This window comes from Aythya fuligula, chromosome 5, assembly GCF_009819795.1.
Source record: "Aythya fuligula isolate bAytFul2 chromosome 5, bAytFul2.pri, whole genome shotgun sequence".
Classification (NCBI taxonomy): Eukaryota; Metazoa; Chordata; class Aves; order Anseriformes; family Anatidae; genus Aythya; species Aythya fuligula.
In genome coordinates, this window is record NC_045563.1 from 12,399,157 (window position 1) to 12,426,022 (window position 26,866).

At 38.3% G+C, this 26,866-nt stretch overlaps 2 protein-coding genes across 4 annotated transcripts in view; one reads left to right on the forward strand and one right to left on the reverse strand.

Moving 5' to 3' along the window:
- Positions 1 to 3,077, reverse strand: part of WDR25 (WD repeat domain 25) — a 66,298-nt gene extending 63,221 nt beyond the window's left edge. The window contains exons 1-2 of one of the 2 annotated variants that reach the window (XM_032187727.1): positions 3,041 to 3,077; positions 219 to 993 (exon numbers count right to left, since the gene is read on the reverse strand). In XM_032187727.1, coding sequence (XP_032043618.1) covers positions 219 to 935 — 717 coding nt within the window. In that variant the 5' untranslated portion in view covers positions 936 to 993; positions 3,041 to 3,077. Of the gene's footprint in view, positions 1 to 218; positions 994 to 2,711; positions 2,760 to 3,040 lie in introns of those variants that run through there. The other variant, XM_032187728.1, reaches the window with a different exon arrangement.
- On the forward strand, positions 460 to 25,411 carry WARS1 (tryptophanyl-tRNA synthetase 1). 2 transcript variants are annotated; one of them, XM_032187730.1, is made up of 11 exons: positions 460 to 477; positions 6,268 to 6,484; positions 7,513 to 7,720; positions 14,153 to 14,261; positions 15,151 to 15,270; positions 15,755 to 15,937; positions 16,577 to 16,677; positions 17,892 to 18,004; positions 18,953 to 19,126; positions 22,114 to 22,254; positions 24,003 to 25,411. In XM_032187730.1, the coding sequence occupies exons 2-11, from the start codon at positions 6,371 to 6,373 to the stop codon at positions 24,159 to 24,161; spliced, it is 1,422 nt and encodes a 473-aa protein (XP_032043621.1). In that variant the 5' UTR covers positions 460 to 477; positions 6,268 to 6,370; the 3' UTR covers positions 24,162 to 25,411. The 2 variants fall into 2 exon arrangements, with proteins under 2 accessions (XP_032043621.1, XP_032043620.1); XM_032187729.1 differs by lacking the exon at positions 460 to 477 and adding an exon at positions 3,420 to 3,672.
- Positions 25,412 to 26,866: the final 1,455 nt, after the last annotated feature.

The window sequence follows — 26,866 nt, forward strand, 5'->3', positions numbered from 1 at the left end:
TGCACCACAGTGCTTACATTATGAAATTACAGGATTGTACATTAAAGCATTAAGCTGAGAGTTCATAAGAGGTCTGGTACAGAAAAGCATCTCCTCCAATTCTGAATATGGTGGAACTGCCAAACACACTGCCAAAAATACACTATTCCAAGATCATTATTTAATACAGCATTTTTAAGCTTGCTGATCAGTCCAAAAACCATCTTGGTTTACATTACCTTGATTGTTTTATCCATAGAAGCTGAGAGAAGCATGTGACTTTGTTCTCGTACCGGACACCACTGGATTTCATTAACAGGACTGCTGTGTTTAAACATATGAAACACTAAGCTTTTGGGGATTTCAGTAAGTTTATACTTGGATCCCAAATATGGCTTAATTATTTCAGATATCTTTCTCACTGTCTGCTCTCCTGATACGTCTTGCTTCACATAACAATTTGAGCTTTCACCTGGATCAGACTCTTCTTCTCCACAGGTACTGGAATTTTCTTGACGCAGTCTTTTGGGGATATATGGTCTAATTCCTTTTATAGTCGTAGGACTGTCTTTATGCACTCGCTTTTGGGAAGTGCCATTTCCAGAGTTTCTTGAAGAGCTTGATGTCTGTTCATAGTTTTTGTAGGGCACACATAATGCAGCATGGCTGGAGTATGCTCTCCTACAGTAAGGAGATGTCAAATCAGTGTTATTATTCGGTGCATAATGCTCAGGGAGATTTTCACAAACAATACTTATGCCAAAATTGTCAGTGTTCTCAGTAGGCTGCATTTCATATGTAGATTTTGTTCTCAAACTACCAGGTGCAAAGTATTGAACAGGCTTCACAGAAGAACTCGGAAGGCTTGTTTGTCTGCTAGAAGTACTGGGGACTTCAGTCTTTTCAGTTTCTGCCTCAGGGTCTGAATCATCATAAGCAACCAGTGATGAACTCATTATGGCTCGATATAGCAGACACCAGAAATCTCAGTGCTGGAATCTCCAAAGCAACAATCTACAATGAAAAATTGACCATTCAGAGCACAATTTATTATGGACTCCACAATACATGTAACTTAAAGATACAAATATGCATTTCTTAAAAAAATCCATGAGTATTTTATTCCCATTTATTCCTGGAATGTATTCCTCTATTATAGCACATCTGTACATTCAATGGTGCAACATCATTTGCCTCCAAGCACTTTGCATACATTTTTAATGCATTGCAGAGATGCATTTGCATACTGCAAGACAAGGAGAAAATGAGCGTGGAAAGGAAAACAAACTTCCAGCGTAAGTACTGCAAATCACTTCCACCTTACTTGCAGGAGAACTCCCTCCTCCTCGCACATAAACAAGAGGGTGCAGTGGTTTAGGATATTCATTTATAATAATACAAATACTACAGGTACTTCGGAGTAACAGTTTCTTTCAACTCTTCCATGCTGCTAAGCATGAAGGGGTTCAATTGGCTACTAAAAACAGTAAATGTATTTTTGATCCACTTGGTAGTCTTACAGGAAAAAGAATTTTTCCCATTATCTCCAGAGGTAGCTCTACACAGCCTTTAACGTAACAGGCATAGGCCAGAAGCTACACTGAATTCACTGCTCACATTTACTTATAGAAAATGAAGTTTACTGTGGAGCTAACTTTCTCAGAACTTTTATGAAAAAGAAATCACATGCTGAGATTGCATATGGAACCTGGAATAATTTACCACTGTAACAATCCCAAAAATCTTTTTTTCCAAAATCTATGTGGCACATGTGGACAATAGGTTTAGCTACATTCACATCATAGATGGTGTCTGAAATAATGTTTAACCTCTGCTGTTTACAATCGAAAAGCACTGCTACCCTTCAATTACTAAAATTTATTGGATGGCATATTAAATTACTATTTCTGCTTTGTTTTCTTGCTCAGCTGTGAGCACTCATCATGCTACAATGATTTAACCTACAACACTTCCAGAACAGTTTCTGAAATCTTCAATTTAGGTTGGAGAAGCTACTCTCAAAAGCAGCTGGATTGAGACTGCTGTCTGAAAGGCAATATGTCCACAAGCATTTGCAGGGTTGATGCCAGAAATGAAAGTCCTACAAACACTACTGCTGGAGCAGTATGCTGGAACTTATAAGGATTACTCATTTAACTTCACAATGAGATCTATTTGAGTTAAAATGAGCAGGTTTTATTTAACCTACAGCACAGTTACATCACAGGCTGTGGTCTGTATTCTGTAACAAAGCTGGTAAGCACAAACCCTATTTAGACAAACACACTGATCAACATCAGGCCCTTTCCAAGTGATCAGAATGTTTAACTGGAACCCAGCTACTAACGTTTTAGCACATAAAAGCACCAAGATCTCCCTCTAGAGGGCATTTTGTCTTTATCTGTGGTTTATGATAGTTGTAAGCTTCAGCAACTTACAACTAAGAGATTTTTTTTTTTTTTGAGTAATACAGCTTCATTTGTTAAAACAGCATTTCACTTAAGCAATTTCACAGGGAAAAAATAACTAAGAAGTGTTCCAGAACAACTCATTTAAAAACAGAACAAGTAGTAATAAGCATCCTTTTTCCTTCAAGTCAGCTTTATTTGACAGTTCTCACCAAACAAGTACTAACACTGAAGGACTGCACCTTACAGCATGTAGTTACTATTTGTATCATAAGGCTGGAAACAGACCGCGACCAAGATTCACAATGTAAGTGAACAACTCACAGTAAGAAGCTGACCTCCGGCAGAAAGCTATGAATGAGGATATACAAGTGGGTTAGACTTTCAAAAACTGCTTTATTTCATTTTCAAGCACACACAGACAAGAGGCAGCGCGAGGCTCTGAGGTAAGCAGGGGGCACCTCCTTGCAGGTATCGGGATACGAAACAAACACCTTGCTGCAGGAGACTGCAAAGAAGCTGCTAAACCACATCGGACGACATAAACCCACCCCGGCACCACACACAGCCCCGCAGGCCTCGGTATTTTGGGAAGAGCAAAGCGCCCTCCCACAGGAGCCCCCCCCCACAGGCCCCGCCGCGGCCCCCGGTACCTGAGGGGCGGCCCCCGGAAGCCGGCGTCCCGCGGCTGCTCCCCGTTTATAAGCACGCCGGGCAGAAACCGCTCCCCTCTCTCTAAGCGGCCGGCCTGTGGCCGTTGCCCCGCAGGCACAGCGCGGAGCGGCGGGCGAGGCTGAGGCCGCGGCTCGCTGCGCGACGGCGAGTCCTTCTGCGGGGGTCCCTAGGGGCAGGAGGGGCTGCTGGACGCGGGTGGGGGCAAGGCGGGGGGAAAACGATGGTTCCGGGCGGAGCGCGTTTCCCAGCCGGAACGGGGCGCGGGGGGAGCCGGGCGGGAGCGGCTGTGACACGATCGCGTCTGACAGGAGCGGGTCGGGAGCGGCGGCAGCGGCTCGGAGCGGCTCGGGTCGGGACGGATCGGCCGGGATCGGGGAGCTGCGGGCGGGCAGGGGGGAGCAGCCGCTGCCCCACGGCCTCTCCTGAGCGCCCGGGAGCGCCCAGCAGCCGGCGGGTTCCTTCCTTCCTCCCGGGGCTTCCCGGAGCGGGCGCTGGGAATGGCGCAGCTGCGCGGCACGCGGCGCCCCGGCCTCAGCGCGGCGTAGCCCCCAGCCAGGCCCGCGCAAGGTGTCCGCGGAGGCTTCTGACGGCGGCGATTTCAGTAAAGGCGGTGTGAGTGTATTCAGCGCTGGCTGTGCTGTGGGAGGGACGCGGTGAAGTCGTGCTCAGCCGCTAATGCAGCTGTCACCTGCTTCTTTATATATGTATTAATGGTGGGAAAGGGGAGCCATATGCTTCTGTGATTCGTTGTGGCTGAATATGGACCCTCTAAACTCCATCTATTCGTGTTTCGTGCTCAGCAAGGGACCAATATGTGCTGGGGAGGCTCTCCAGATTTCCTTCTGAAAGTGGGAGATGACAAGGCACTGAGCTCACAACTCCATTTCTTATAAAATCGTTAATGGGTACCACTACGTATATTTTAGAGGCATATTTCTCCCCTAATGAGGAAGAGATTTCTAACACGTGTTTTAGTCTCTGAACGTTCAGCTAGCTCCCTTTGGATGTACAAAATCCTTTGAAAGTCATCAGGGTTCTGCGTGGGCACAGAGCTCTTCCCTCATGGGCATGGCACGATAGAGAGTGCCCAGGGTGGATGCTATTTCCAACATACAGCTGTTTGCACTTTTAATTTGTCACTGTCACCTCTGATTATAGTGCAGGGAAATTAAGAATCAGTGTGAGCTAAGATGATGTCATTTTCCTCTCAAGAAAAACCCCATGCAATAGCTTGGGTGGTTGCATAATGAAACCACTTCAGACTGTGATGCAGCACTTTGCCACGCTGGCCAAATTGCAGTGATATTTTCCATAGAATTTTTTTCCTCTCAGTTTGCTTTTCTCATTAGGATTTGTACTGCTATCTCATTTTATCAGCCTCAGGTGTTATTAAATTCTTTTATGCATCTCTGTGTACCTTGTTGTTAAAACAACATAGCATATTCATTGCTTTGAGATAGCTGCATTTTGACTTGCAGTGTTATTTTTCAGATAGGTTCCTTCCTTATTGTCTTTTAACGCGTATTTTCTTGTATGTAAATATGGCAAAATCAGAATCGTAATGGTTTTAAAATTCTCTCTTACTGTATTAAGTTGCTGCTTGTTTATCTACAGTTCTAAATATCTAAACATTCAGATGCTTGAATTATTACTCAAAAAAATGGTTTAGAGCCTATGTACTGCTAAAGGCATCATCATTTAGTACAGGAAGCTGCTGAGCGTGAATATTATTTTTTTTTTTAAATAAGGTGTTCACTCATGGCAGGCTGATAACAGATTCCCCAGGTTTCTTAGACAGCAATAAAAGTCTATTTTTTAGATCAGAGAATAGTTAAAGACAATATAGCAGGTAAGTTTGGAAAAGTTGGAGGAAGACATTCCTGGGGTACCATTATGGAAGCCATATATAGTAAAATATAAGTTAATTCAATGCAGTCCATATTGCAGGAGTTTTCCACTCTTGGAAACTACTAAGTGTTTGATGTACTCATTAAAATTAAGTACAAGAGAGCTTTTTAGATTATAAATGCGTTTTAGATTATAACTGAAGGGATAAAGATCAAGATGTTTCTGATGTAGAGTGAAAATAACCTTGATTTTAATGCCTTTGGTAACCAAAACCTTACACTTTCTTAAGAGCATTATTTAACTTCCTGTACTTTCTGTATTAGCCTACTGTAAACTATGCAGTTGTAATTTCCCAGAGTCTTGTATGGTATTAATTATTTAAAAAAAAAAAAAAAAAAAAAAAAAAGATTGCTAAGAAACTTTCAGACTATGCCATTGTTAATCATTACAATATTATCTTTGTTAGCCTGAGAGAGAAGCCCGTTTGTGGAAGCAAGGGCACGCTAAGTGCTAGAAAGCTTCTGAGATTAAGGTGTGTGTTGGACATAAGAAAGGCTGCTGTGTTATTCTCAGACTTAAGCCATCTTCCAGCATTATTTTTCACAGAATCACAGAATCTTCTAGGTTGGAAGAGACCTCCAAGATCACCGAGTCCAACCTCTGACCTAACTCTAACAAGTCCTCCACTAAACCATATTGCTAAGCTCTAAATCTAAATGTCTTTTAAAGACCTGTACTGCTGAAAACCAAATATTCTGTAAATTTAAGGAACTATTGCTTACCTGAGAATTGATCGTTTCATAGAAAGCAGCATTTCTCACTGATCATCAGTTTTGTGACCTTTGGAGGAAAGCAGTAAAGACAAGGCTTTTCTCTTGTATGCCTTTTTATGAGTTGAAAGACTACTGCATAAATTAAGATAAAATTCCTCATAATGGTTATAAGAATTTCTTGATCATTCAGCTTTTATGGAACAAAATTTGACAGGGTTGAAGTAGTACAAACACATTAATCAGGAGTCAGGTGCTCTAAGTCATAAATACATTTAGTTACTTTGACACCTTTTTGAAAAGGTGTTCTAGTGTTACATGGGATACTTAGAAACAACATTGGAATGATCTGTAAATTTATTTGGTGCTCTTGTCAATATCAGTCAGTATCAGTCTTGTTTACTTGTCAATATCAAACTTGCTTGCTCTCTGCAGCTCGCTGTGCTGAAGTTCCTACATTTATCAATCTGATATTAATAGAATTAGGTATGGGGTCAATGACGTTTTTTTATGTTCTTATTTTACTCAGCTAACCTTCAGCATGTATATGAAAGAATAAAACTTTTTTTTTTTTTTTCCCCCTACAGTTCTTCTGGTTTTCACTGCTGCGCTTTTGAATCTACAAGCCAAAAGACTGGAACTTGAATTTAGTTGAGTTGTAAATAAAAAGATCTTTTACACTGTGGCAAAATGGCTGATAGTCCAAACTGTGACTTGAAATCCCTGAGTCCACTTCAGCTTTTTGAAAGAGTAACTGAACAAGGAGAGAAAGTCAGAGCACTGAAAGCAGGAAAAGCACCAAAGGTATTTCCATTCCATGTGCTGAACTCACCATTTTTCAGACTAGGTCTGTCTTTAAGAGTGCTGAAGAATGCTTGTTCTGAGATCTATTTTGTATTACAGTAAGAAAAAAATCCTGTTTTAAAATATTTATGTTTAATACTTAGCAAAGATAGTTATTAGCAAGAGCAAAGTTGTGAAGAACAGAGCTGTAGGCCTGCTTCAGCCAGTTGCTTTGCTACATAATGGGATCCAAGGTATTTGGTTTTCAAATGAAGTTTATATCATTATCATTCTGCCCTGGTTTTAGATTCTCTGTTTAAATCATACTGGGAGCATTATCGTACACCTTAACAAATCTGTCTTCCTGTAACAGTCCCTGTTTAATCTTCCTGTAGTAATTTGCCATTAATTTTCAGTTCTGTCATCGCAATGTTGGCAAAGAGAGCTCAGGTTTCATATAGTCTCTCTTTGTGGATTGCATGTGGGAACTAAGCCTTGGAAACTAGCCATTGTATAAAACTTGATGCATTTATTCCTTGTAAGAGATGTTACAATAGTTTTGTATTTAAAAAGTCATAGCAGTGGAAGTTGTGAAGAATTTAATGTTGTCTTCAAGTCTGTCATTGAATTGTAACAGATATGTTATCTTAAGGTAAACCACTAAAAGAACATTTATTATAAAGTAAATTATTGTATTTTTCTGTATCCATGTATCTTAGAAATCTGTGCTTAAAATGTTGAGCTTGTTATCCCTCCAAAAAACAGGCTTTTTTTTTTTTTCCCTTCAGGCAAAAATAAGAGAAGTGAAACAGAGGTACTTTAAATACCTTGCCAGTGATGTCCTAAGTTCTGCTGGTTAGGAAACTGGCACCTGCTATTTTCTTTACTTTTACTTTTGGCAGTGATGCTGCAAACATATAAATAAAAGCTTAGAGCTTATGAGTAATGCATTTCAAGTCAAACCATGGATACAGAATTTTGGATGACTGAGACATATAATTGTCTATCTCAATTGTGTCAAGTTAAACAGCTGTTTTTCCTTTATTCAGGATGAAATAGATGCAGCAGTGAGGATGCTGTTATCGTTAAAGCTGTCATATAAAACAACAACAGGACAAGATTATCAGGCAGGCTTACCTCCAACAGACCTTGCACTAATAAACAATGGTACAACTAAAGAAGAGGATGACGATTTCGTGGACCCCTGGACAGTGCAGACATCAAATGCTAAAGGCGTGGATTATGACAAACTGATAGGTACAGCTCTTTCTTCATTGCTTCTAAGGAATTTATGCAGAGTGGTCATAACGACCACAAAAACAGTATATAGCGAATCATAACAAACCTTGATCAACACCATTACGTATAACAGTTTGTGTTTAATGTTAGCATTCATGTCTAAAGAATTTGCTGTAGAGGTTGAAAATGTCCCAGGCAGGGATTTCCTGTGGAAGACTTAAACATGTTGCAAACAACTTTTCAGTTTAAAATCTTAATCAGTTTGTTTTTAACATAAGTCCTGTTATTAGAAGTTACGTGAATCAAGACATTGTGAATGGGTATGTGTATCTTCAGTTTTTGTGGTGCAGAACAGCTAGAGCCTAGAGCATTCTGCATTAGGGAGAGCAGGGATGGTACAAAAGTAATATAGAAATCTGTAAGTGTAATGACACCTTCACCAGGCACACTATCAAACAGGCCCGTGCTGGCTGGGATGGAAAAGGTATCTCTCATGCCAAAAAAAAATGTATGTAATAGAAAATATTTCAGATAAGCAAGCTACAAAACTTGCCAAGTTCTGTAATTTAAGAAACAGGGTGTTAGTTAACTTTGTTACTTGTTTTATAGCCTATTTTTACAGTTTGAGTCCATGGCATAGAAATAGGTGAAAGAACTATTCATTAATTTCTACTGTTTTTGCTTTTTAATGAAATGTTTGTACCTCAGTGAAAATTCTGCACCAGTTGTATGTGGCTGGTGTGAGAAACAAGCTGTTAAGCAAACATAGAGCATACACCCTTATGTGGTGGTAACCATGTGTTTGCTTTTGGGAGATCAGTTGTTAGTGTCAGCGTTCTTTTAACTCAGTGTGATGTTACTGAATGATCACATCAAATGTACGTGATGTGTGTATATTGGCTTAGTCTGCAGAAGGCAGTAGGAGAAAGGAAAAGTTAGAAAGGGGGAAGTGTACAGAGAAAGATACATGTCGAGTGGGGGAAAAGGAAGAAAGATAATTGTTAGAATCTAGAAATGGACAAGATCACTCATTACCTGTATAGATGTGGAGAAGGCTTTTTTGTTTTCTTGGGGGCAGTTCTAAATCTTGTATAATAGTGGAAAGAGTACAATACTTGTGTTGGCACAGTCTCAAAGTCTTTTTGAGAATGGCTAGTATGACTTCACTGTAAATCAATTAGCTAAAGTAATGCTATTATTCTACCTGACAGCAGTATCCTTTCTTCCAGCACCCGTTTGTGTATGTGTATGTCCTTTTCACCTATTCAGCACTGGAGGGTTAGACCAGTTCTTCTTTATTTACACTGCTAACGGATTGGGGAATTTGGTTGATGAGTCATTCGGGTTATTCTAAGGGAAACATTGAAAATTATTCAGAGAAGAATGCTAGCCACTCCAGGAAATGCAACAGATACTGTTTGCTCTTTCCTTTTAAAAACAGTAATACAAAGTATTGTCCAAGAGCTTAATGTAATAGCTCTTACAATAAAGGAAATTTTTGTGCCACCTACAGTCTTTTTATATGCTAGTGGTACCCTATAAAGTTGTCAGTGTGTTTGTTTTAACTCAGGCATAGAAGAAATGAAAGTGCTAAGAGCATGGTGTGATTGAAAGGAGTATTATTCTCAAATGGTTGTCCTGGATGTACACTTAAGTGCCTGCTTGTGCACCAAACCAGATATTCTGGGAAGAAAGATTCTGTTAGTTAAGTGCTAGAGGTGAACATCCCTAGAGAATGTGTGGGTTTTTTGTGTTTTGAGCATGAGAAGAGAGCAGAGGGCTAAGTCAGAAGGAGCTCTGTATGTTAACAATGCTAATACTTCAGTGAGCTCAATATCACAAGTGATACAGAACGTTTGCAGTTGGTGGGAGATCATCTAGTCAACCGCCCTGCTTAAAGCAGAGTCAATGAGAGCACATTGCTCAGGATCTTGTCCAGTAGGATTTTGAGCATCTTCAAGGGTGCAGAACCCACAGCCTTCCTGGGCAACCTGTTCCCGCATTTGACCATATACACAATATGAAATATATCTCCTTTACTCCCCCCACCTCCTCTGCTCGGCTACTTACACACATTGATAAGATCTCCTCCTGTATAGATGTGGAGCCTTCCCCGAGCCTTCTGTTCCTCAGTAAGCAATCCCAGCTCTCTCAGCTCCTCCTCATATGACAGACGGTCCAAGTCTTTCACCTTTATGGCCCTTTGCTGGATTGATTTTAGTATGTCTGGATTCTTTTTTTGTTGAGGAGCCCAGAACTGAACCCAGCACTCCAGGTGTTTTTCACCCGTAATTATAGAGGGGAAGGATCAGCTCCCTAAACCTTCTGGTAGCACTGTTCCTGATGCATCCCATGAGGCCATTGAGCTTCCAGTGCCACAGAGACATGTTGCTGGCTTTTTTTCAATTCCTTGTCCACCAGGAGCCTGAGGTCATTCTCTTCCAAGCTGCTTTCCAGCCTGTACCAGCACACAGAGTTACTGCTCTCCACATTCATGACTTTACATCCTCTTTTGTTGAGCTTCATGAGATTCTTTTCAGTCCATTTCTTCAGCCTGGTGAGGTCCTTCTGAATAGGAGTGCTACTACCTGGTGTATCAGCTACCCCTCCCAGTAATGCATCATCCACAAACTTGCTGCAAGTGCACTCTTATCTCTTCGTGCACATCATTAACGAAGTTGTTAAACAGTATTGGCCCCGATATTAACCTCCAGGACTACATGACTAACGCCAGGGCTCCAGCTTGGATTTCATGCTGTTGGTCAAAACTGGTTGAGCCTGGCAATTCAGCCCGTTTACGGTTCACCTCACTTATCTAGTCCAGTCTTCATGAGTTGACTGTGAGAATAAGATGGGAGATGGTATAAAAAGCCTTACTGAAATTAAGATAAACAGTATTCATTTTTCTTGCCTCTTCTACAAGGCTCATCATATCATCACAGAAGGCTAATAAGTTGGATTGGCATGGTTTCCCTTTCATAAACCCATGCTGACTACTCCCACTCACCTTCACATTTTTAATAACGTTTGGAAATAGTGTCCAGGTTTATTTGCTCCATCACATTCCCAGAGGTTGAAGTGAGGCTGATTGGCCTCCAGTAAAGCAGATTCTTCCTCTTGCACTTTTTCAGGGTGTGAGTGGTATTTGCTTTCTGCCAGTCCGCAGGAGCCTCTCCCAGTTTCCATGGCCATTCAAAGATTATCAAGACTGGCCTGGTCAGTAAAGTTAATGTAGTAACAGAAAAATAATAATTTACTATTTGTATGCAAATATAACCAAGCAATGGCAAAAAGGACAAATACACAATAAATTTTCAGCAAATGTAAATTTGCTCTTGAAAATGGCACCTCTCAGTACTCCGTATATGTAGCAAGAGTAAAGCTGTCTTTTGGGAAAAGTTAGAGATCAAAAGCAGGCTCTGTGTCCTTCTCAGAAGCTGGTTAGGAAGGCAGATCTCTTTCTGGACAGAGAGTTTAAAATGTGCTGAACTTCCTCATTAGAGGAAATATATTGTCAAATACTACACAGTTTTTTAACAAGGAAGATTAACATGGACAAAGAAAAGGGAGTCACACAGTCTGTTAATGTTTAATACAATTAGGTAGGGATTTCCAGTAGTGTTCTACACAGGTGGAGAGCAACTTTCTACAGATGGATAGCGACAGGACAAAGAGGAGTTGTTTTAAACTATAGGAGGAGAGATTTCATTTAGCTGTTAGGAAGAAATTCTTCACTGAGTCTGTGGTGAGGCACTGGCACAGGTTGCCCAGGGAAGCTGTGGATGCTCCATGCCTGGAGGTGTTCAAGGCCAGGCTGGATGGGGCTTTGAGCAACCTGGTCTGGTGGAAGGTGTCCCTGCCCATGGCAGGGGGGTGGTGATCTTTAAGGTCCCTTCCAACCCAAACCATTTTATGATTCTGTAATATCAGAGAGATCAAATGTAATATCAGAGTGATCAAATTTTAATCACTTTCTGTAATAACATAGATATTTCCAAGGTGGCTAGTCTCAGTTAGTCTTCAGCATTCTCATGATTTCTTTATCACAGAATCACAGAATGGTGGAGGTTGGAAGGGACCCGTGGAGGTCATCTTGTCCCACCCCTCTGCTCGAGCAGGGCCACCTGTGGCAGGTCACCCAGGACCATGTCCATGTGGCTTTGGAAGATATCCAAGGAGGGAGACTCCAGAACCTCTCTCTGTAAGATTAGCCTCTTGCCATTTGTTGTTGTTCTGCTGAATCAAACATTTTTCATGTTCATTTGGTCTCTATTTAGCATTCATCCAAATTACAATTACTTTGGCACTTTGTAATGCATTTTATTTGTTAGGCAGAAATTAAATCAGCAATTAAGGTCTGCTTGGGACAAGCACATTTGGAAACACTCAGAAGACATATGGATTAAAGTGGTGTTTGCTGAGTCATGAACCAGCATTTATCTTCTTTAGTGGCACTTATTTTAATGAGTCAGTGGATGGGCCTGGTGCTTCCTTGGTGTGCTATCCCGCCTGAGCCACCTCCAGTGAACGGACAGTTGCCAAGAGGAATTTGTTCACCATTATCCAGTGGGAGACAAGAGGTCTTGTTTTCCCTCCCATTTAGTAATGGATTCATGTAACTTTAAGTGTACTAACTATGTAAAAAGCATTGTATTAATACTGTGCACAACCAGTAACTCTAGAAGAAAATTGAATAGGTGGAAAGGGACTGAAACTGCAGAAACATATTCAAGTTGATGCTCAAATTGGATGCATTACTATTCTTCTTTCCTGTCAAGAGTCTCTCCTGCCTTTCCTTCAGTGGGAGTTCCTGATTTTTGTTTATGCAGCAGTTCATTTAATAGTTCACCTAGCAAAGTACAGCATTAAACACACATCCCAATTTTCAGCCAGACTGTAGGAGGGCAACTCCCTGTACTGTTTCTCAGCATCCCAGTGCTCTAGGGTACATGTTGGGCTTAGTCTTCTGAACCATCCATTTTGAGCGCTGCAGTCTCAAGCATTAGGATAGCCATGGTCTTAAATAATCCTTTTTGAGATGCATACAAAGCCTTGATGGACTAATACTAGCCTCCATGCTGTGCTTTGAGAACCTGTGCTGTGAAGGGTTGGAAAGCCTCTTTTCCTCCTCTGAGAAAGAGATTGTTGTAGTCTGGCTGTATAATAAGCCAAGGGTATCTGAATATTTGGCTTTCCAAATTACCCCAAGTGTATTCAGTATTCCTTGATGGCCCTGTAGATTAATTTTGTGTGTAAAATGAGTTGTATTCCCAAGGCAGTGCACTGAAAGTGTTCTGCCTCCAGTTGGAATCAACCTCTTTTTGTTATCCAGTGGTCTAAATTGTTATGCTGTCCAGCTAAGGATCATTACCACCTGCTAGGATGTAACATCAGAAGTCCACCTGCTCTAGTAAGAAGTACCAGTCTTTGGAAGAACATTTCAGTTAATTACTGCATCCCCACAGAAAGGCTTGGTTTTTGTGTTTGTTTGTTTTTAACAGACAGATATAGATTATTATATACATAGAAATGTACTTTTTATCTATTTCGTTCTCTTGATTAGTTTGTCTATCCCAGTAGCTAATACTGCAGGTTGTTCTAATGCTGAGTAGAGAAAAATATTAGGAAAGAGTAGATTTTTGTCTAGATCATTTTGAGCAAGTCAAAATCACGGAGAATTGACATGATTATTAGGGTCCAGGAATTGGGATTGGAGTATAGAAGCTCTAATGAAAAAAAAAATAAAAGATTTTCCCAGTTCAGTTTCAACTGCAAAGGGAAAAAAATGCTGCTGTTTCTGTCTGACAAAACCCTTCTTGAATGAAATCACTTCCTCTGAAAATATTATTTTATTTTAATCAGCTGATTTCCTAAACTGTTTTCTAAATAATGTCTTATGTGAATGCAGTAAAGGGTATTATGCATTACCTTTTCAAGCCTCTTGAGGGGAGCAGTGTCTGTAATCATGGCAATATAAAGAAAAATGAAGTTTAGAGAAGAGCATTTGGGGTTGAAAAGAGGAAAACATGATTTGAGGGCTGAAAATTCAGACATCAAGAAAGGAATATTTAGAGCCTCTCAGCCATTCTTATCCTTTGATTTATGGAGGCCAAGTTATTGACCTAAATATGTTTCTCTGGAATTTTTTTTTTTTGTTCTGAATAAGCATACTCCTTGTATAAGGAGACTGCTATTATAATTAATCATAGATGAAGCGAAATGGGGAGGTAGTAAATAGACTGGGCCTGGTAGCATAGAGTTAATATCAGGGACTACTGCTGGGACTCCAGAGAAGAATCAGGAAAATCTAGCCATTTTACATTTTTCCTAAAACTTAAAGATGTTCTTTTTGATCTAGGCTGCATTGGTATGTTCTTGGTAAATGCAAGATCTGTTCATAGCTATGCTATACTTAATTTTATTTTCTTTTCTAATACTTTATTACTGTAGTTCGGTTTGGCAGCGCTAAAATTGACACAGATCTGATCAATCGAATAGAAAGAGCTATTGGGCAAAAACCTCACCGCTTTCTACGCAGAGGAATCTTTTTTTCTCACAGGTGAGTTTTTCTCATTAAAACTCAAAAAGGCAAGATTAGGTAGACTTTCTGTGAGCATTACTGGGCTCACAGGCTTTCTGTGAGCATTTGTTCTGACTAGCAAAAGACCATGTTCTTTACGCCGAGGTAAACCAACTGTGAATTAATTGAAACTAGCAACTACTCCAGGTTTACCCTGTCAAAACTTGAACCACTTTGTTTTTTCTGGGTACATGCATCTTTGTCTGATATGTCTTCACTTATCCTAAATAGAGGGAGAAGTCTGCAGGGAATCTTTGCTTTGTACAGGTTCCATTTTGAGCCAGTATGTAAACAGCCAGATGGAGAATTTGGTCTGGCAAAGAACCCCAAGTCTCATATGCTGGCATTGCTGATTTCAGCAGGGGTCCACATGGCTTGTGGACCTATACTTCTTGTTACATAAAAAAGACTCAGGGAATAATCTTAATCACCAGCCTGACAGTCATCTACACTGTTTAGTTGTTAGCATGCATAGACTTTTGGCGGCTAGAGCTTTTCAAGTAAGTGCCTGAGCATGATTGAGGGCATAACCTCCACCACAGACCATTCCAACCAGGTTACTTTAACATAACGCCTTATTTGGGAAATGATTCCCAGCTCTGTTTTATGAAGCTTTAGAAATTATTATCCAGTTAAGTAAATTTCTCTTTGTTTTTCCTCATAAGCTGGCTGAAGGAGACAATCAGAAAACTAATTAAATATATACATGTATATATTTCTAGGACACTTAAGATACTATATTTCACTTATTAATACATTTGGCTTTAAAAGCACTTGAATTTTGAATTGAAAAGAATTGCAGAAGATATTTCTTCTTAAATTCTTTGAATTGTCTCATGTTTTCCTTTGTTTGTTTTTTCTTCTTCAGGGATATGGACCAAATCCTTCATGCTTACGAAAATAAGAAATCCTTTTACCTTTATACAGGCAGAGGGCCGTCCTCTCAGGCAATGCATGTTGGTCATCTTATCCCATTTATATTCACAAAGTAAGCTATTTCTATAATTTTCATTAACCAAAACTTTTTTTTTCTAAGGAAATGTTGAATGCTGCTTAGGGAACCAAATGATAAATTGCAATGAGTTTGCTTTGTTTGAGGTGAATATTGATGAACAATGCAATCTTAACATTTCGTTAATGTGATCATAATCTGTGTATTAGCATAAAGCCTTCTCCTTGCACTTGAAGCTTGATGGTACTCCTTAGAATTTTTGTTTTTCTTAAACACAAGTTGTAAATGGTGACTGCTAACATATGTACAGAAAATGAGTGTGAGTCTTTTTTTTTTTTTCCAGGTAAATTGTCTTTATAATCTGTATGAAACCACTGCTCACATAAACATAAGTAACTGTATATGGTGCGGTCCTTTGTATATCTTTTTGTTTAAATGTATAAAAATATTTTTAAGTGTGTGGCTAAAATATCTTTTATTTTTAATTATTCTGAGATAAATTTTTTTCTGCTTTTATAAGGTGGCTGCAAGAAGTATTTGATGTTCCCTTAGTTATACAGTTAACTGACGATGAGAAGTACCTCTGGAAAGATCTGACAACTGAGAAGGCATATGAATATGCAAAAGAAAATGCAAAAGATATCATTGCATGTGGTTTTGACGTCAATAAAACCTTTATCTTTTCCGATTTAGACTACTTGGGGTAAGTATAAATTTCTTTAGAGCATCAAAAACAAAAAATTGTCTGTATTTTCTCTTCTACTTTGACAGCCAACAGTGTTTTAATTATCTAGATTTGAAAGCTGCAAGACAAGCTTTACAATACTTAAAGGAGAAACATTAGTTTTTATGCTGTTCAACATCTTATATATATCCTGTTGTCATTCTTCTGTATAATATATAAACAAATACTTGTGTGTGCAGGACTTAATATATTTTTGTAATTTAAATTTAAAGCTGCTAAAATGTAAAAATACCTAAACCGCCAAGAAAACTGCATGATGATTTTAAGATGGCATCAAAATTTTGAGATGTGTTTGTACTTTATCTGCATTAACTAAAGGCATTTCATCAACTGTTATGGTCAGTTATTTTAACAGCATGAAAGATTATCATTTGAACTTTGAGTAAACTTTAAAGAAGATTTAAGAAAAAGAAACCTCTGTTGGAGCTGCCTTCTTAGAAAATCCTCTCATTATCATCTCCATGGGCCACAAAAAGACCAAAACAATGCCCTCAAACAATCCTGCAAGTTTTGTAACATTCTCAGCTTTTGGAATGAAAGCTTTTTTCTGTGCTTTCCCACTCTTCTTACTTTGTTTTTCCATTTTCTTTCTCACAGGTCAAGTATGGGATTCTACAAAAACATTGTCAAAGTTCAGAAGCATGTTACGTTTAACCAAGTGAAAGGAATCTTTGGCTTTACAGACAGTGATTGCATTGGTAGGAAATAACGTGGGTTACTGGAAGTGATCCTTGCTTTTACTTTCTGTGACAGTATTTAAGTAACCATTTGAAGAGATTGCTATCTGCCATTCATGAAACAGATGGGAAAAACAAGATCCATGCTTCTAGGCTGATTCTAAAAGGGTGTTACTGTGGTTTCTTCAGTATAGAAAACGCTTGACAGTGAAATTCCTAGGATGTAGCATTAATAACAACAAAGTGCAAAACACAGAAGTTGAAATGATCAGAAGAGAGAATAATTCTTGTTTTTTAGAACTATTATAGCTATAGTCAACTGTATTTCCTAGAAATTTCTACTGCAAAAGTAGAAGACTTTTCATACACATGTGAGAAAAGATAAGGAGTGCTCAAAAGCCTTATTGTCATGATGCTAGGTAACTCTGTCTTCCATTTACTTCCCTGCGATTGGAGGTTTCTGTCATATTGGCCAAAGAAAGATTCCGTGTCAATGATGGCATTAAAACGTTGGTGTTCCTGAGTGCTAACATCATTCTCTGACCAATAATTGGTCAGCTTTTCAGACTTAATGGTAGCTGAAAAACAGATTCCTGTTTCTGCCTTACCAGTGTTCTAATAAATGTTGGTATTGTATTAATGACTTCGTTCCATGTTTGGAAAAATCTACTACTTGCTGTTCTGAGAGGATTTTAATGAGGAAGTAGGTTGTTCACTCTGTGAGTAAGTACTATATAAAAAGAAAAGTGACCACATCTGAGATTTTTGAGCAGCATGCATATAGCAATGGTTGTAAGATCTTAGAGGAGACTTTGCCTGATAAGTATCTCTATACTAATTCTCTCACAAAGAGAATGTGAGAAGGAAAAAAAAAAAAGAGCAGCTCAGAGTAATGATGCAGTCAAGTATATTTCTGAGAAGGATAGATTATTCAGTGATGAAGGAAAAGCATAAAAAGCATATGTTGCTGAACCTTGTCCTGAATCTTTGTGATCACAGCCTGCCCCTTTTTTATTAGTACCTAAATTAGTTTGTTGATGGTTTGTTGAGCTCATAGAAGGTACAGATGAAAAGGTTTCCTCAGCTGAGGCAATACTGCTTGGTAAAGACAAGTATTGGTCTTCAAGTGAGTATCCAAATGACTCACGTGTGCATTTTACATATTTCAAAAGGTTCTCTCTATTTATCATTGCATATATTGACTTCTCACCTTTTCCAAACTTGTTGTGTTCTAGGAAAGATCAGTTTTCCTGCTATTCAAGCAGCTCCATCCTTCAGTTCATCATTTCCACAGATCTTCAATGGCAAGGAAGACTTACAGTGTCTTATTCCATGTGCTATTGATCAGGTAAGGAAATCATATTTTCATCATAGTGAGCCTTAACTTGCAGCACTGGGGATTTATGTTGTACCCTAGGGAAAAACCTTCTATCAGTAAAAGTAAAGAAGCATTGGAATAATGTGTCAGAAAGGCTGCAAAACCTTAACAACTAAGATTTATAAAGAGAGGATGGAGGAACATGTGGCCATTAAAAATAATTATCCATTATTAGTTTTTCACATTGCCAGTCATGAAGTAGCAAAGAGAAATCCAAGGACAATTAAGAGGGACTTTAAGGCTTTGGGGCAATTGATTAAAGGACCAAGTGCATGGATAGGGATTTCCTCTATCCTTCCACTACCAGGGAACAATATTGAAAGGAACAGGCAGATGCAGGTAATTAATACACGGCCACAAGGCTGGTGTCACCAGCAGAATGTTGGGTTTCTCTGTCGTGGGATAGTCAACACAACAGCAGGCCTGCTGGTGCCTGATGGGTTGCACCTTCCTCAGAGGAGGGAAAGGATTTTTGCACATGAGTTAGCAGGGCTGATGTATTGAGCATTAAACTAGTTTTGAAAGGGTAAAGCTTGCCATCTCGGTCAGTATCCACCTCCAAATCCTTGTAAATGTGTCTGTTAAGTGAGGGAGTCAGAATGTACAGTGAAACTACAGAAATTGAAAAAAGGGGGGGGACTTGGGTTTTGTTTGTTTGTTCCTCTGGGTGGACCAAATTAGGGACATTGTTTAGTGGTAGACTTGGCAGTGCTAGGTTAATGGTTGAACTAGATGATCTTAGAGGTCTTTCCCAACCTCAATGATTCGACAAGTCTGTGAATTGGAAATAGGTTATGGGACTTACTTTTTTTTTTTTTTCCTGAGACCACCTGTTAAGGCATAAACAATCCAACACTAATCAGCCTTTAAAACACATTTCTCAACTTTATTCTGTGCTTTTATTGATGGTTATTCCAGGATCCTTATTTTAGAATGACCCGAGATGTAGCACCAAGAATTGGATATCCTAAACCAGCCTTACTGCACTCGGTCTTCTTCCCAGCCTTGCAAGGAGCACAGACAAAAATGAGTGCTAGTGACCCCAACTCCTCCATCTTCCTCACTGATACACCCAAACAAATAAAAACAAAGGTAAGGATCTTAAAAACGAGATTGCAAAGCTTTATGACAAATAGAAGTGGTGCTGCTCATGTTTACAATGGCAAATTTTTAATGTTTCCTTTGAACACATGGACATTTTGGCATCCTTTTTCCCATACATTTCATCGCAAAGCAATGAAATGAAAAATTTAGCAGCTGACCAAGTTACACAAATTTAGCTAGACCATCAAATGTAATCTTTTGCCATACTAACTAAGCTAACAGTGCAAATATTCAATAGAATAATGTACGAAATACCATGTTTGTTCATCTGATAGGTCTGAGTAATAGTCTAAGAATAAGATCTGTGGAGGCTCGTGCACTAGAAACAAACATTATGTTGCTATAGTTTTGGCATCTAACAGTTCTTGATGTAAGTCAAATAAACAGCTTTCTTTTGACTGCCTCTCCATGCCAGGAGCACCAGGTGTTGCACAATAGCAGTTAGAACACACTCCAGACTTTCCTTAATGCTTGTGGATCTGCTGCCATGCACTTCATCCTCAAACTTGCAAATAAATATTTTGATTTTCACCTAACTTTTAGAAGGGCTATTTTCTCCTATCTGAGTATATTCGTAGTGCCCCATTTAGTTCAAAGGAAAATCTCTCTTAACCCATGTCAGACAATTAGGTTTTGCAAAAGTTCATGTGTTATAGTATTAAAAAAAAAAATTAGAAAAAGGTTTTGGAAACAGACAGATAGACAAGGTAACCAGACATGAAGTAACTATCAATCACAAAAAGAAAAAAGATGTGCACGTTGTTTCTGCTAGGTGGGCTTGGATTCATTGTCTTGTGGTTGACAAACCCATATATTGGTCAGATTCTTCTGCAGTCATTTCATGAGAATTCATTATCTTATGTAGAAACTGATTAAACAGTACTCCAAAAATTAGAATTCTTCATGTGTTTGGATGATAAAAATTGCAGATTATTTGTAGAGTTACACAGTTGCTTTTTAAAAAGCATCTATAATCTCAGAACAGAGGATACGCTGTTAGGGGTAATATTGATAATATTCTTCCATTTTTCCTAGCAAATAGGTAGTAATCTGTGAAGAGATCCAAGATGATTTATGTCTAATTAAAATAAGTCCTATTTCTGCTATCTTTAAAAATGTAGGAAAAATAACAAAATAATTCTAGTTACTTGGAATATAAAAAATATAAAGAGTGAATCCTGAACACATTGTAAAACATTAAGTAATGGAGGACAAACTGAGAATCATTTCAGCTTCTGAAGCCCATCATAAAGTAACTATGGAAATAGTGCTTGAGTGAAAGACCAAATATTTTTATGGCCAAGAAATGAAAAATTAGAGTAGGAGAGGTGATTTCTGGTGGTGCATGAAGGTTAAAAACAGTGTTGAGTACAGAGTGCAGAGTACAAAAAATTACTGCTTGCAGCATTTTTCAGATCATTAGTACGTTGCTAAGTAGAGAGATTCAAAACTTCCAGGTAACATAAGGTGAACAATTAGTAGCTACTGGAAAAGGCTGAGAAGCTTCTGGGAAATCCATTCAAAGGAGATGAATGGCAACATTATAATCAACTATTTTATCTGTAATAATTCAGAGAAAAGATCAATACATCACCAGGTAAATCATTCAAACCTCAAGTCAATGCCAGAATATGTAAGAAATGAGCTCAAAATTAATGTAGGAAACATTTTGTATAAAACAATATTGTGCCTTCACCTGGCTTATTGTATTTAATCCCTCTCACTTTAGTAGGAAAAGAAACTGTAAAGATTATGAGTATAGGAAAAAAAAAAAAAAAAAAAAAACACAGAAAGCCTTTCAAAATCTAGTAAGGAACAGGTGAGGGGAAGTGCAAAACAATATCTAAAATCTTAATTTTACAGATTCTGAGACAGCTATTCAGGTTGTTGTACAATGTAAGAATAGATGTAATGTGACAGGTGGCAGTTTATTTTCTTAAGATATTCATTGCTGCATAATTTTTGTAATTCACTGCCACAAAACATCATCATACAGTAGTTAGAAAGAATCAAAAAAACATTATGTGTGTTATATAATACAGATAATAAGAATGTTCTGAAATTGTAAATATATAACAGTTCCTAAGTACCAGAACTAGTAAAATCTTCCTCCATAGGCATGTGTGTCTCCTAGCTGGTTGCTGTTGATGTCTGAATAGATACAGGATTCAAAGAAAGCCCACCTTATGGTTGAAGAAGGCTTTTTTCCTCTTCCTGGCTATTAGCTTTGTTTGTATTTGTGGCACAGTTAGCATCCTCTGAGATTTCTATACATGTAAAAAAATTAAAAATACGCCAGTGGCTTCTGAATTAGCTGGGGGTGGGATTAGCAGGAAAATATATTCACCAGTGCAATTCATCTGCCCATAGGAAGCTATGCATAAAAGAAAAAGTAGGGGAGTGGGAATCAGTAAATATTCCATTTTTAGACTGAACAATTGTGCATTTGTCTAGCGATAGCCATTCTAGCTAGGGTTTTGTAGTGTTTAGCCTTGCTTTCTTTAGTTTTCATTTTCCCTGAAAAAGAGGCTAGGTTCTCTCTAGGATTTCTTCAAAAATTCTCCAGGCCTTCTTCATCTCTTTCAAAATTAATTTCTTAATGGGATGAATATCTTATTTCTTCTTACAGAAAGTACATTTTCTATAAGTGCAAAGTCCATCCAACAGTCAACAGCTTCAACAAAAAGGATTTTTTTTGACAAAAGATGGTGTGGATTCTTCTTGATTTTTGCTTCATTTTTGGTCTGGCATACTCCACAACCTGTGGAGTATGTATGTAGCATTTTTCTCTGCTGACTTCTAATGACTGCCTTTTGCCTACCTGCTCCAGTATCGGTGCTCTGCATTGACTTGTCACAGACACCCTTCAGCTTCTCCTGAATTAGAGGATTTGGAGGATTGTGATGTACCTCTTTACAATACAGTAATATGCAATTTAGCAGAAATTATACCATAAAATCATTGCATTTTTCCAGATTAACAAGCATGCCTTCTCGGGAGGCAGAGATACTATCGAAGAGCACAGGAAGTATGGAGGTAACTGCGATGTTGATGTGTCTTTTATGTACCTGACTTTTTTCCTCGAAGATGATGACAGGCTTGAACAACTGAAGCAGGTAAGTAGCCAACTTGAAGAGAGCATTATTCATTCCTTACTGTGATGACAAGGCTGTAACTAAGTCCTGCTATGAGCCTGCCTAAGGCAGTTGTGTTGTTATTCTTACAGTCTCCATTCCTTCCAAGTTTTTATATGAAGACCCCTGTATTTTTGTTGCAATGTTCATCTTTCTCACAAGTCATTCTGTCTTTTTTTTTTTTTTTTTTTTTAAGAAAACTTTTATTTCCAAGTATTTTCATAAAGATTTCCAACACCATATAGCAGTATCTTCCCAAATTTTTAAATGATTCCACCTTAGGATTAATGTTATTTTTAATTGTATAATGAACTCTGCCTGTTCCGTAAAGTACCTAAATACTCAGCAGCTTCAAAAGCTTGCTGATCCTTTTTTTTTTTTTCTTATCATCAAAAGAACAGTAATAACTATGAGAAATTGATTAAGTGAGCCCAAGCACAAGCTGCTTTGTATAAGTTACATGTCCCTAAACCTGTTTGGCAGACTTCAGTCCCTAGAGATAGTAGCAAGGCATTTCACTGCCTTCAACTTTGGTGTCATATCAATACTAGGCAATACATGTTCCTTTGAAGGCAGTATATTTAGTTAATAGTACCCACGTCATATCGGTTTATCAGCTTTCTCCTGGTAGAAACAGCTTCAAGAAGGGCAAGAGCTACAGATTCTTCTCTAACCTTCTGCTCTTTCCCACACAAGAACAGGGTTGGATAGCTACTAATCCCCCTGGAAATCTGCTGCAAATTCCTTGTGGAAATCTGTACATTTGACACGCTGAGCAATTTTCCATTAGTCTCCAACCATTGAAACAAAATCAGTACAACTCTGCTACAGTACAAAGCCTGTACTACAGCCAGCAGCTTACAGCACTGATGCCTCAGAATCAGATTAGAAAGCATGAAGTTTGTGCCTATAGTGGCATTAGAGGAGCTGTTTCAGTACAGTACCACAGGGAGAAGCTCTCAGAACTGGGTACTCAGAGAAAGCAACATCAGTGTTATTGAGAAAGAGAAAAAGAAAAAAAAAAAAAAGATTAAAAATAAAAACAGAAATTAAAACAGTTCATTCTTATTAAGATATTTTACTTATTTATTTTATAATACCAGTTCAGTATTACAAATGGCTTAATCACAAGGGGAAGTAAGTTTATCATGTTCATTGTCATTTCAAATCATAGTTGAACTGCCCCAGCCGTGTTTTCTAACCAGGGCTGAACCCAGTCACCTGTTTAGCTGAAGTGTTTTCAGTAGCAGAGCAATGGCGTGGCTTACCGACTGTGAATATGAATACTCCTGTGAACAGAGATTCTGAGTTCTTTCCTGTAAAAAGGATACTTCAGTCACATCTAATACCTTACCCAAACTAGATGAGAGAACAATATGAGAATTTGAGCCCAGCTTAGGGTAACTCTTTATTTGAAATGGTATGTAAGGGAGAAAAACAGTTTCCTGCAAATAATTACAGGATTTCCCAGTTAAATTCTTGTGAATGTATCTTATTTATTCCATATAATTAGTTATACATTAAAGTGCCCATCTGCCTTAAATCTTTTAAAACACAAGCAATTTTTACAAGTTACATTTTCAGAGTGATACCACATGATCTTTTAAGGCATGTGCTTGTTTTTAAGACATCCAGATCTTCATTTGCCATGAACAGACTTTTAAGAAATATTTGTCACTAGGTCCTTTTCCGTATAGCACCATACTTAGCAAGCAACACTTTCTTGACAGGCATACACAAGTGGGGAATTGCTCACAGGGGAGCTGAAGAAGGTGCTTATTGAAACATTGCAGCCCATGATAGCAGCTCATCAAGAGAGACGGAAACAGGTCACAGATGAAGTGGTGAAGCAATTCATGACTCCACGGAAGCTAGCTTTTGAATTTTGAAGAAATGCTTATGTAACTTACCATTCAATGAACCAAAATTGATTAACTGTTGTCTTCTGTTGTATATGATCATTCCCTAGTTATGTACAGCCTGCAATCACTCCTTTATAAATATTGCTCTTAGCGAGTTACTTCGTATGAACATCAGAGTACCTGAAAAATTGAAAACTGGACTCGTATCTACTTAAAATCAAAGTGTGTTAATAAAGGCATTGAATCTGTACAAGCCAGAATTACCCAATCTTGCAGTGAGGCATGTCTGTCAGCACAAGACTATATTTTATTGTATTTCATGTTGAAAATACGAATAAAAATGCCATTTTAATGATGAAGTCTAACTTGTAAATTGTTGTAGATACGTTGTTAAGAGGTCATATTTCAAACTGGTAGCTCCATTGTTTTTTGTGTTGCTTGGTTTACTAGACTACGTGTCCTTTGGGGCTACTGGGAGCATGCTTCACACACAAAGAAATCGGATGTTACAAAGCAGATTACACAGTGACTTATGGATCAATGCAGAAGGAATGGAGATCTGTGAATTAAACATGGGAGAATGAAAATCAGGCTGGTTTTGCTATCTTACTCCTCTTTGACCTGGGGCAAGTCACAGAAATTTCACTGTACTTCAGTTTCTGCAGCTATTTAACTGGTCTGAATGCCTCTGAAGGGAAGAGGCAATCACAAGGCTATAAAGTTCTTTGATCTTCTCAAGTGGAAGATATTAGAGAAATGCAAATTTTAGTTATGAAAATACTAGATGTTAAATCATACTGTGAATACGAAGTTGCTGCTGGATGCAGGGATACTTACAGTGCTGCCCTGTCCTGTTCTTCTGCACCAGGTCAAGATAGGGGTACGTATGTTTTAAGATGTATTTAAGAGAGAAAATATACTTTGTTAAAATACCTCATGTAATATCTCAGTATCTCCTTTCTTAAAATGAACTTTAATGTCTGCTATGATTTATGAAAAAAATTGAATCATTTGCTAATTTGTTTCTGTATGTACAGTGCTGAATGGAAACTATTAGATCTGTCTTCTATTTATATAGAACATACAGTTGCTAGCCCAGACAGCCTTATCTAACTCAAATAAAAATGCCTTTGATAATACAGGTGGGTATTGATGCATGTATTTGCAAATCATTTAAAACATAAGGAAGGCACTAGAATAAGGTGTGAAAGATTTAAAAATTAACAGGTTCTGTAGTGTGGGGGCTAGTAGACACTTAGTGATTTCAGCATACTTTAAAAAAAAAATAAAAATAAAAATAAACAATGCACTTTAGTCTGTAAACCCTTGAAGTCAGCTGATTACACTTGAGTTGAGGGAGAAGTTTCACTGACTCGGAGACCTTGCATCAGACTGTTAGCACATGAAGAATGTGTTGGATTATTTTCCCTTCCCAGCTGTAGCAGTTCTGCAACACAATGCACACATCCTCCCCAGCAACGGCCTGTGTTTCTGAGGTGGAACTGCCTGCTGTATATATGAAGTAGCACTGCTAGTGTTATCATCATATTTGTGCAAGGGACTGAGGGGAGAAACGCAAAGCAAGCTTAGCGCTACTGTGTGTGTTCCAAATGTGTGCTGGAAAGATCAATGCCTAGGTTTTGTCTTTTTCATTACAGTTTATGTGACCTGGTTTCACTAATCTAATCTCATGAGCTTTAATATATTAAAGTAAGCGTTTACCAGCCACTACCTCTCTATAACCCATGGGTACAGTATCTTAGTGCTGACAGGTGTTTAACAATCAATAGAAAAGCATTTTTTTAAGTGTTTGTGCAATTCTTAGAAAATAAAAATAGCTTCTTAAATACAGTAGCAAATAAACTAATTTGTGGTAACTGTAGACTTCAGTGATGACCTTCCTGTTCTCGCAGTCTGCTCTTTGCTGTTTTTAAGCTATGCATAGAAGATAAGACTTCAAGTGACTTTTAAAGGGCTTTTATAAACTCATAATGCAAATTTCTTCCTGAAAACATTATATGCAGAACTGTCCTGCAAGATTTATTTCATTAACTAGGAATTTAGTTACTCAGGAAGGGGAAGTACACTGTAGGAGAAGCAGTAGTGTGTTCTATTCTAATTAAGTATATGGATCAATTTTGTAACACAGCAGTTAAAATCTGCCCTGAAAGCTTTAGAAAGGAAAGTAATTGCAAAATTAATATTTGTTTACTAAGCAAGCCATATGCTTACAAAATGTGCTTCTGAAATGACAGTTTCTGAGGAGTCTTGGAAAGTTCCTAAATCTGCTGCAATTATAATTAACGTCCCAGAGGTATTTAAAGGTTAAGACAAGGCAGTCTTCAAATGTATGGGTGAAATGTCTAATGACGTTATCAGGCAATGTTCATTACATTTTCCTCAACTTGTAATATTTTATTTATCTCACTGTAATAAAAATGTAGATAAAAGTCTGTATCAAACTTGTTTGGTAGTTGGTTTTTGTTTTTGTTTTTCTTCTTTTCAACTTTTAACAGGCTTAATTTACTCTATTTTTCTATTTTTGACCTCTCTTCCTTCCCTTTTAGTTGTTGAATTAGTCACCCCATAGAGTTGGTCATCGTTTTCATTTCCAGTGCCTTTCAAATAGTGAATAAGGGGGGCCTTGTAACCCCATCTATATGGTCTTAACAGATAAACCTCAAATTTCTCCCAGAGTAAGGTAATGAGGGTCAGTCATCCAAAGACTAACA

Bases quoted from the DNA above. Each gene is read 5' to 3' on its own strand.
- WARS1 (XM_032187730.1), top strand. From the start codon at position 6,371: ATGGCTGATAGTCCAAACTGTGACTTGAAATCCCTGAGTCCACTTCAG. The intron at 6,485-7,512 runs GTATTTCCATTC...TCCTTTATTCAG, and splicing joins AAGCAGGAAAAGCACCAAAG to GATGAAATAGATGCAGCAGT. The intron at 14,262-15,150 runs GTGAGTTTTTCT...TTTCTTCTTCAG, and splicing joins GGAATCTTTTTTTCTCACAG to GGATATGGACCAAATCCTTC.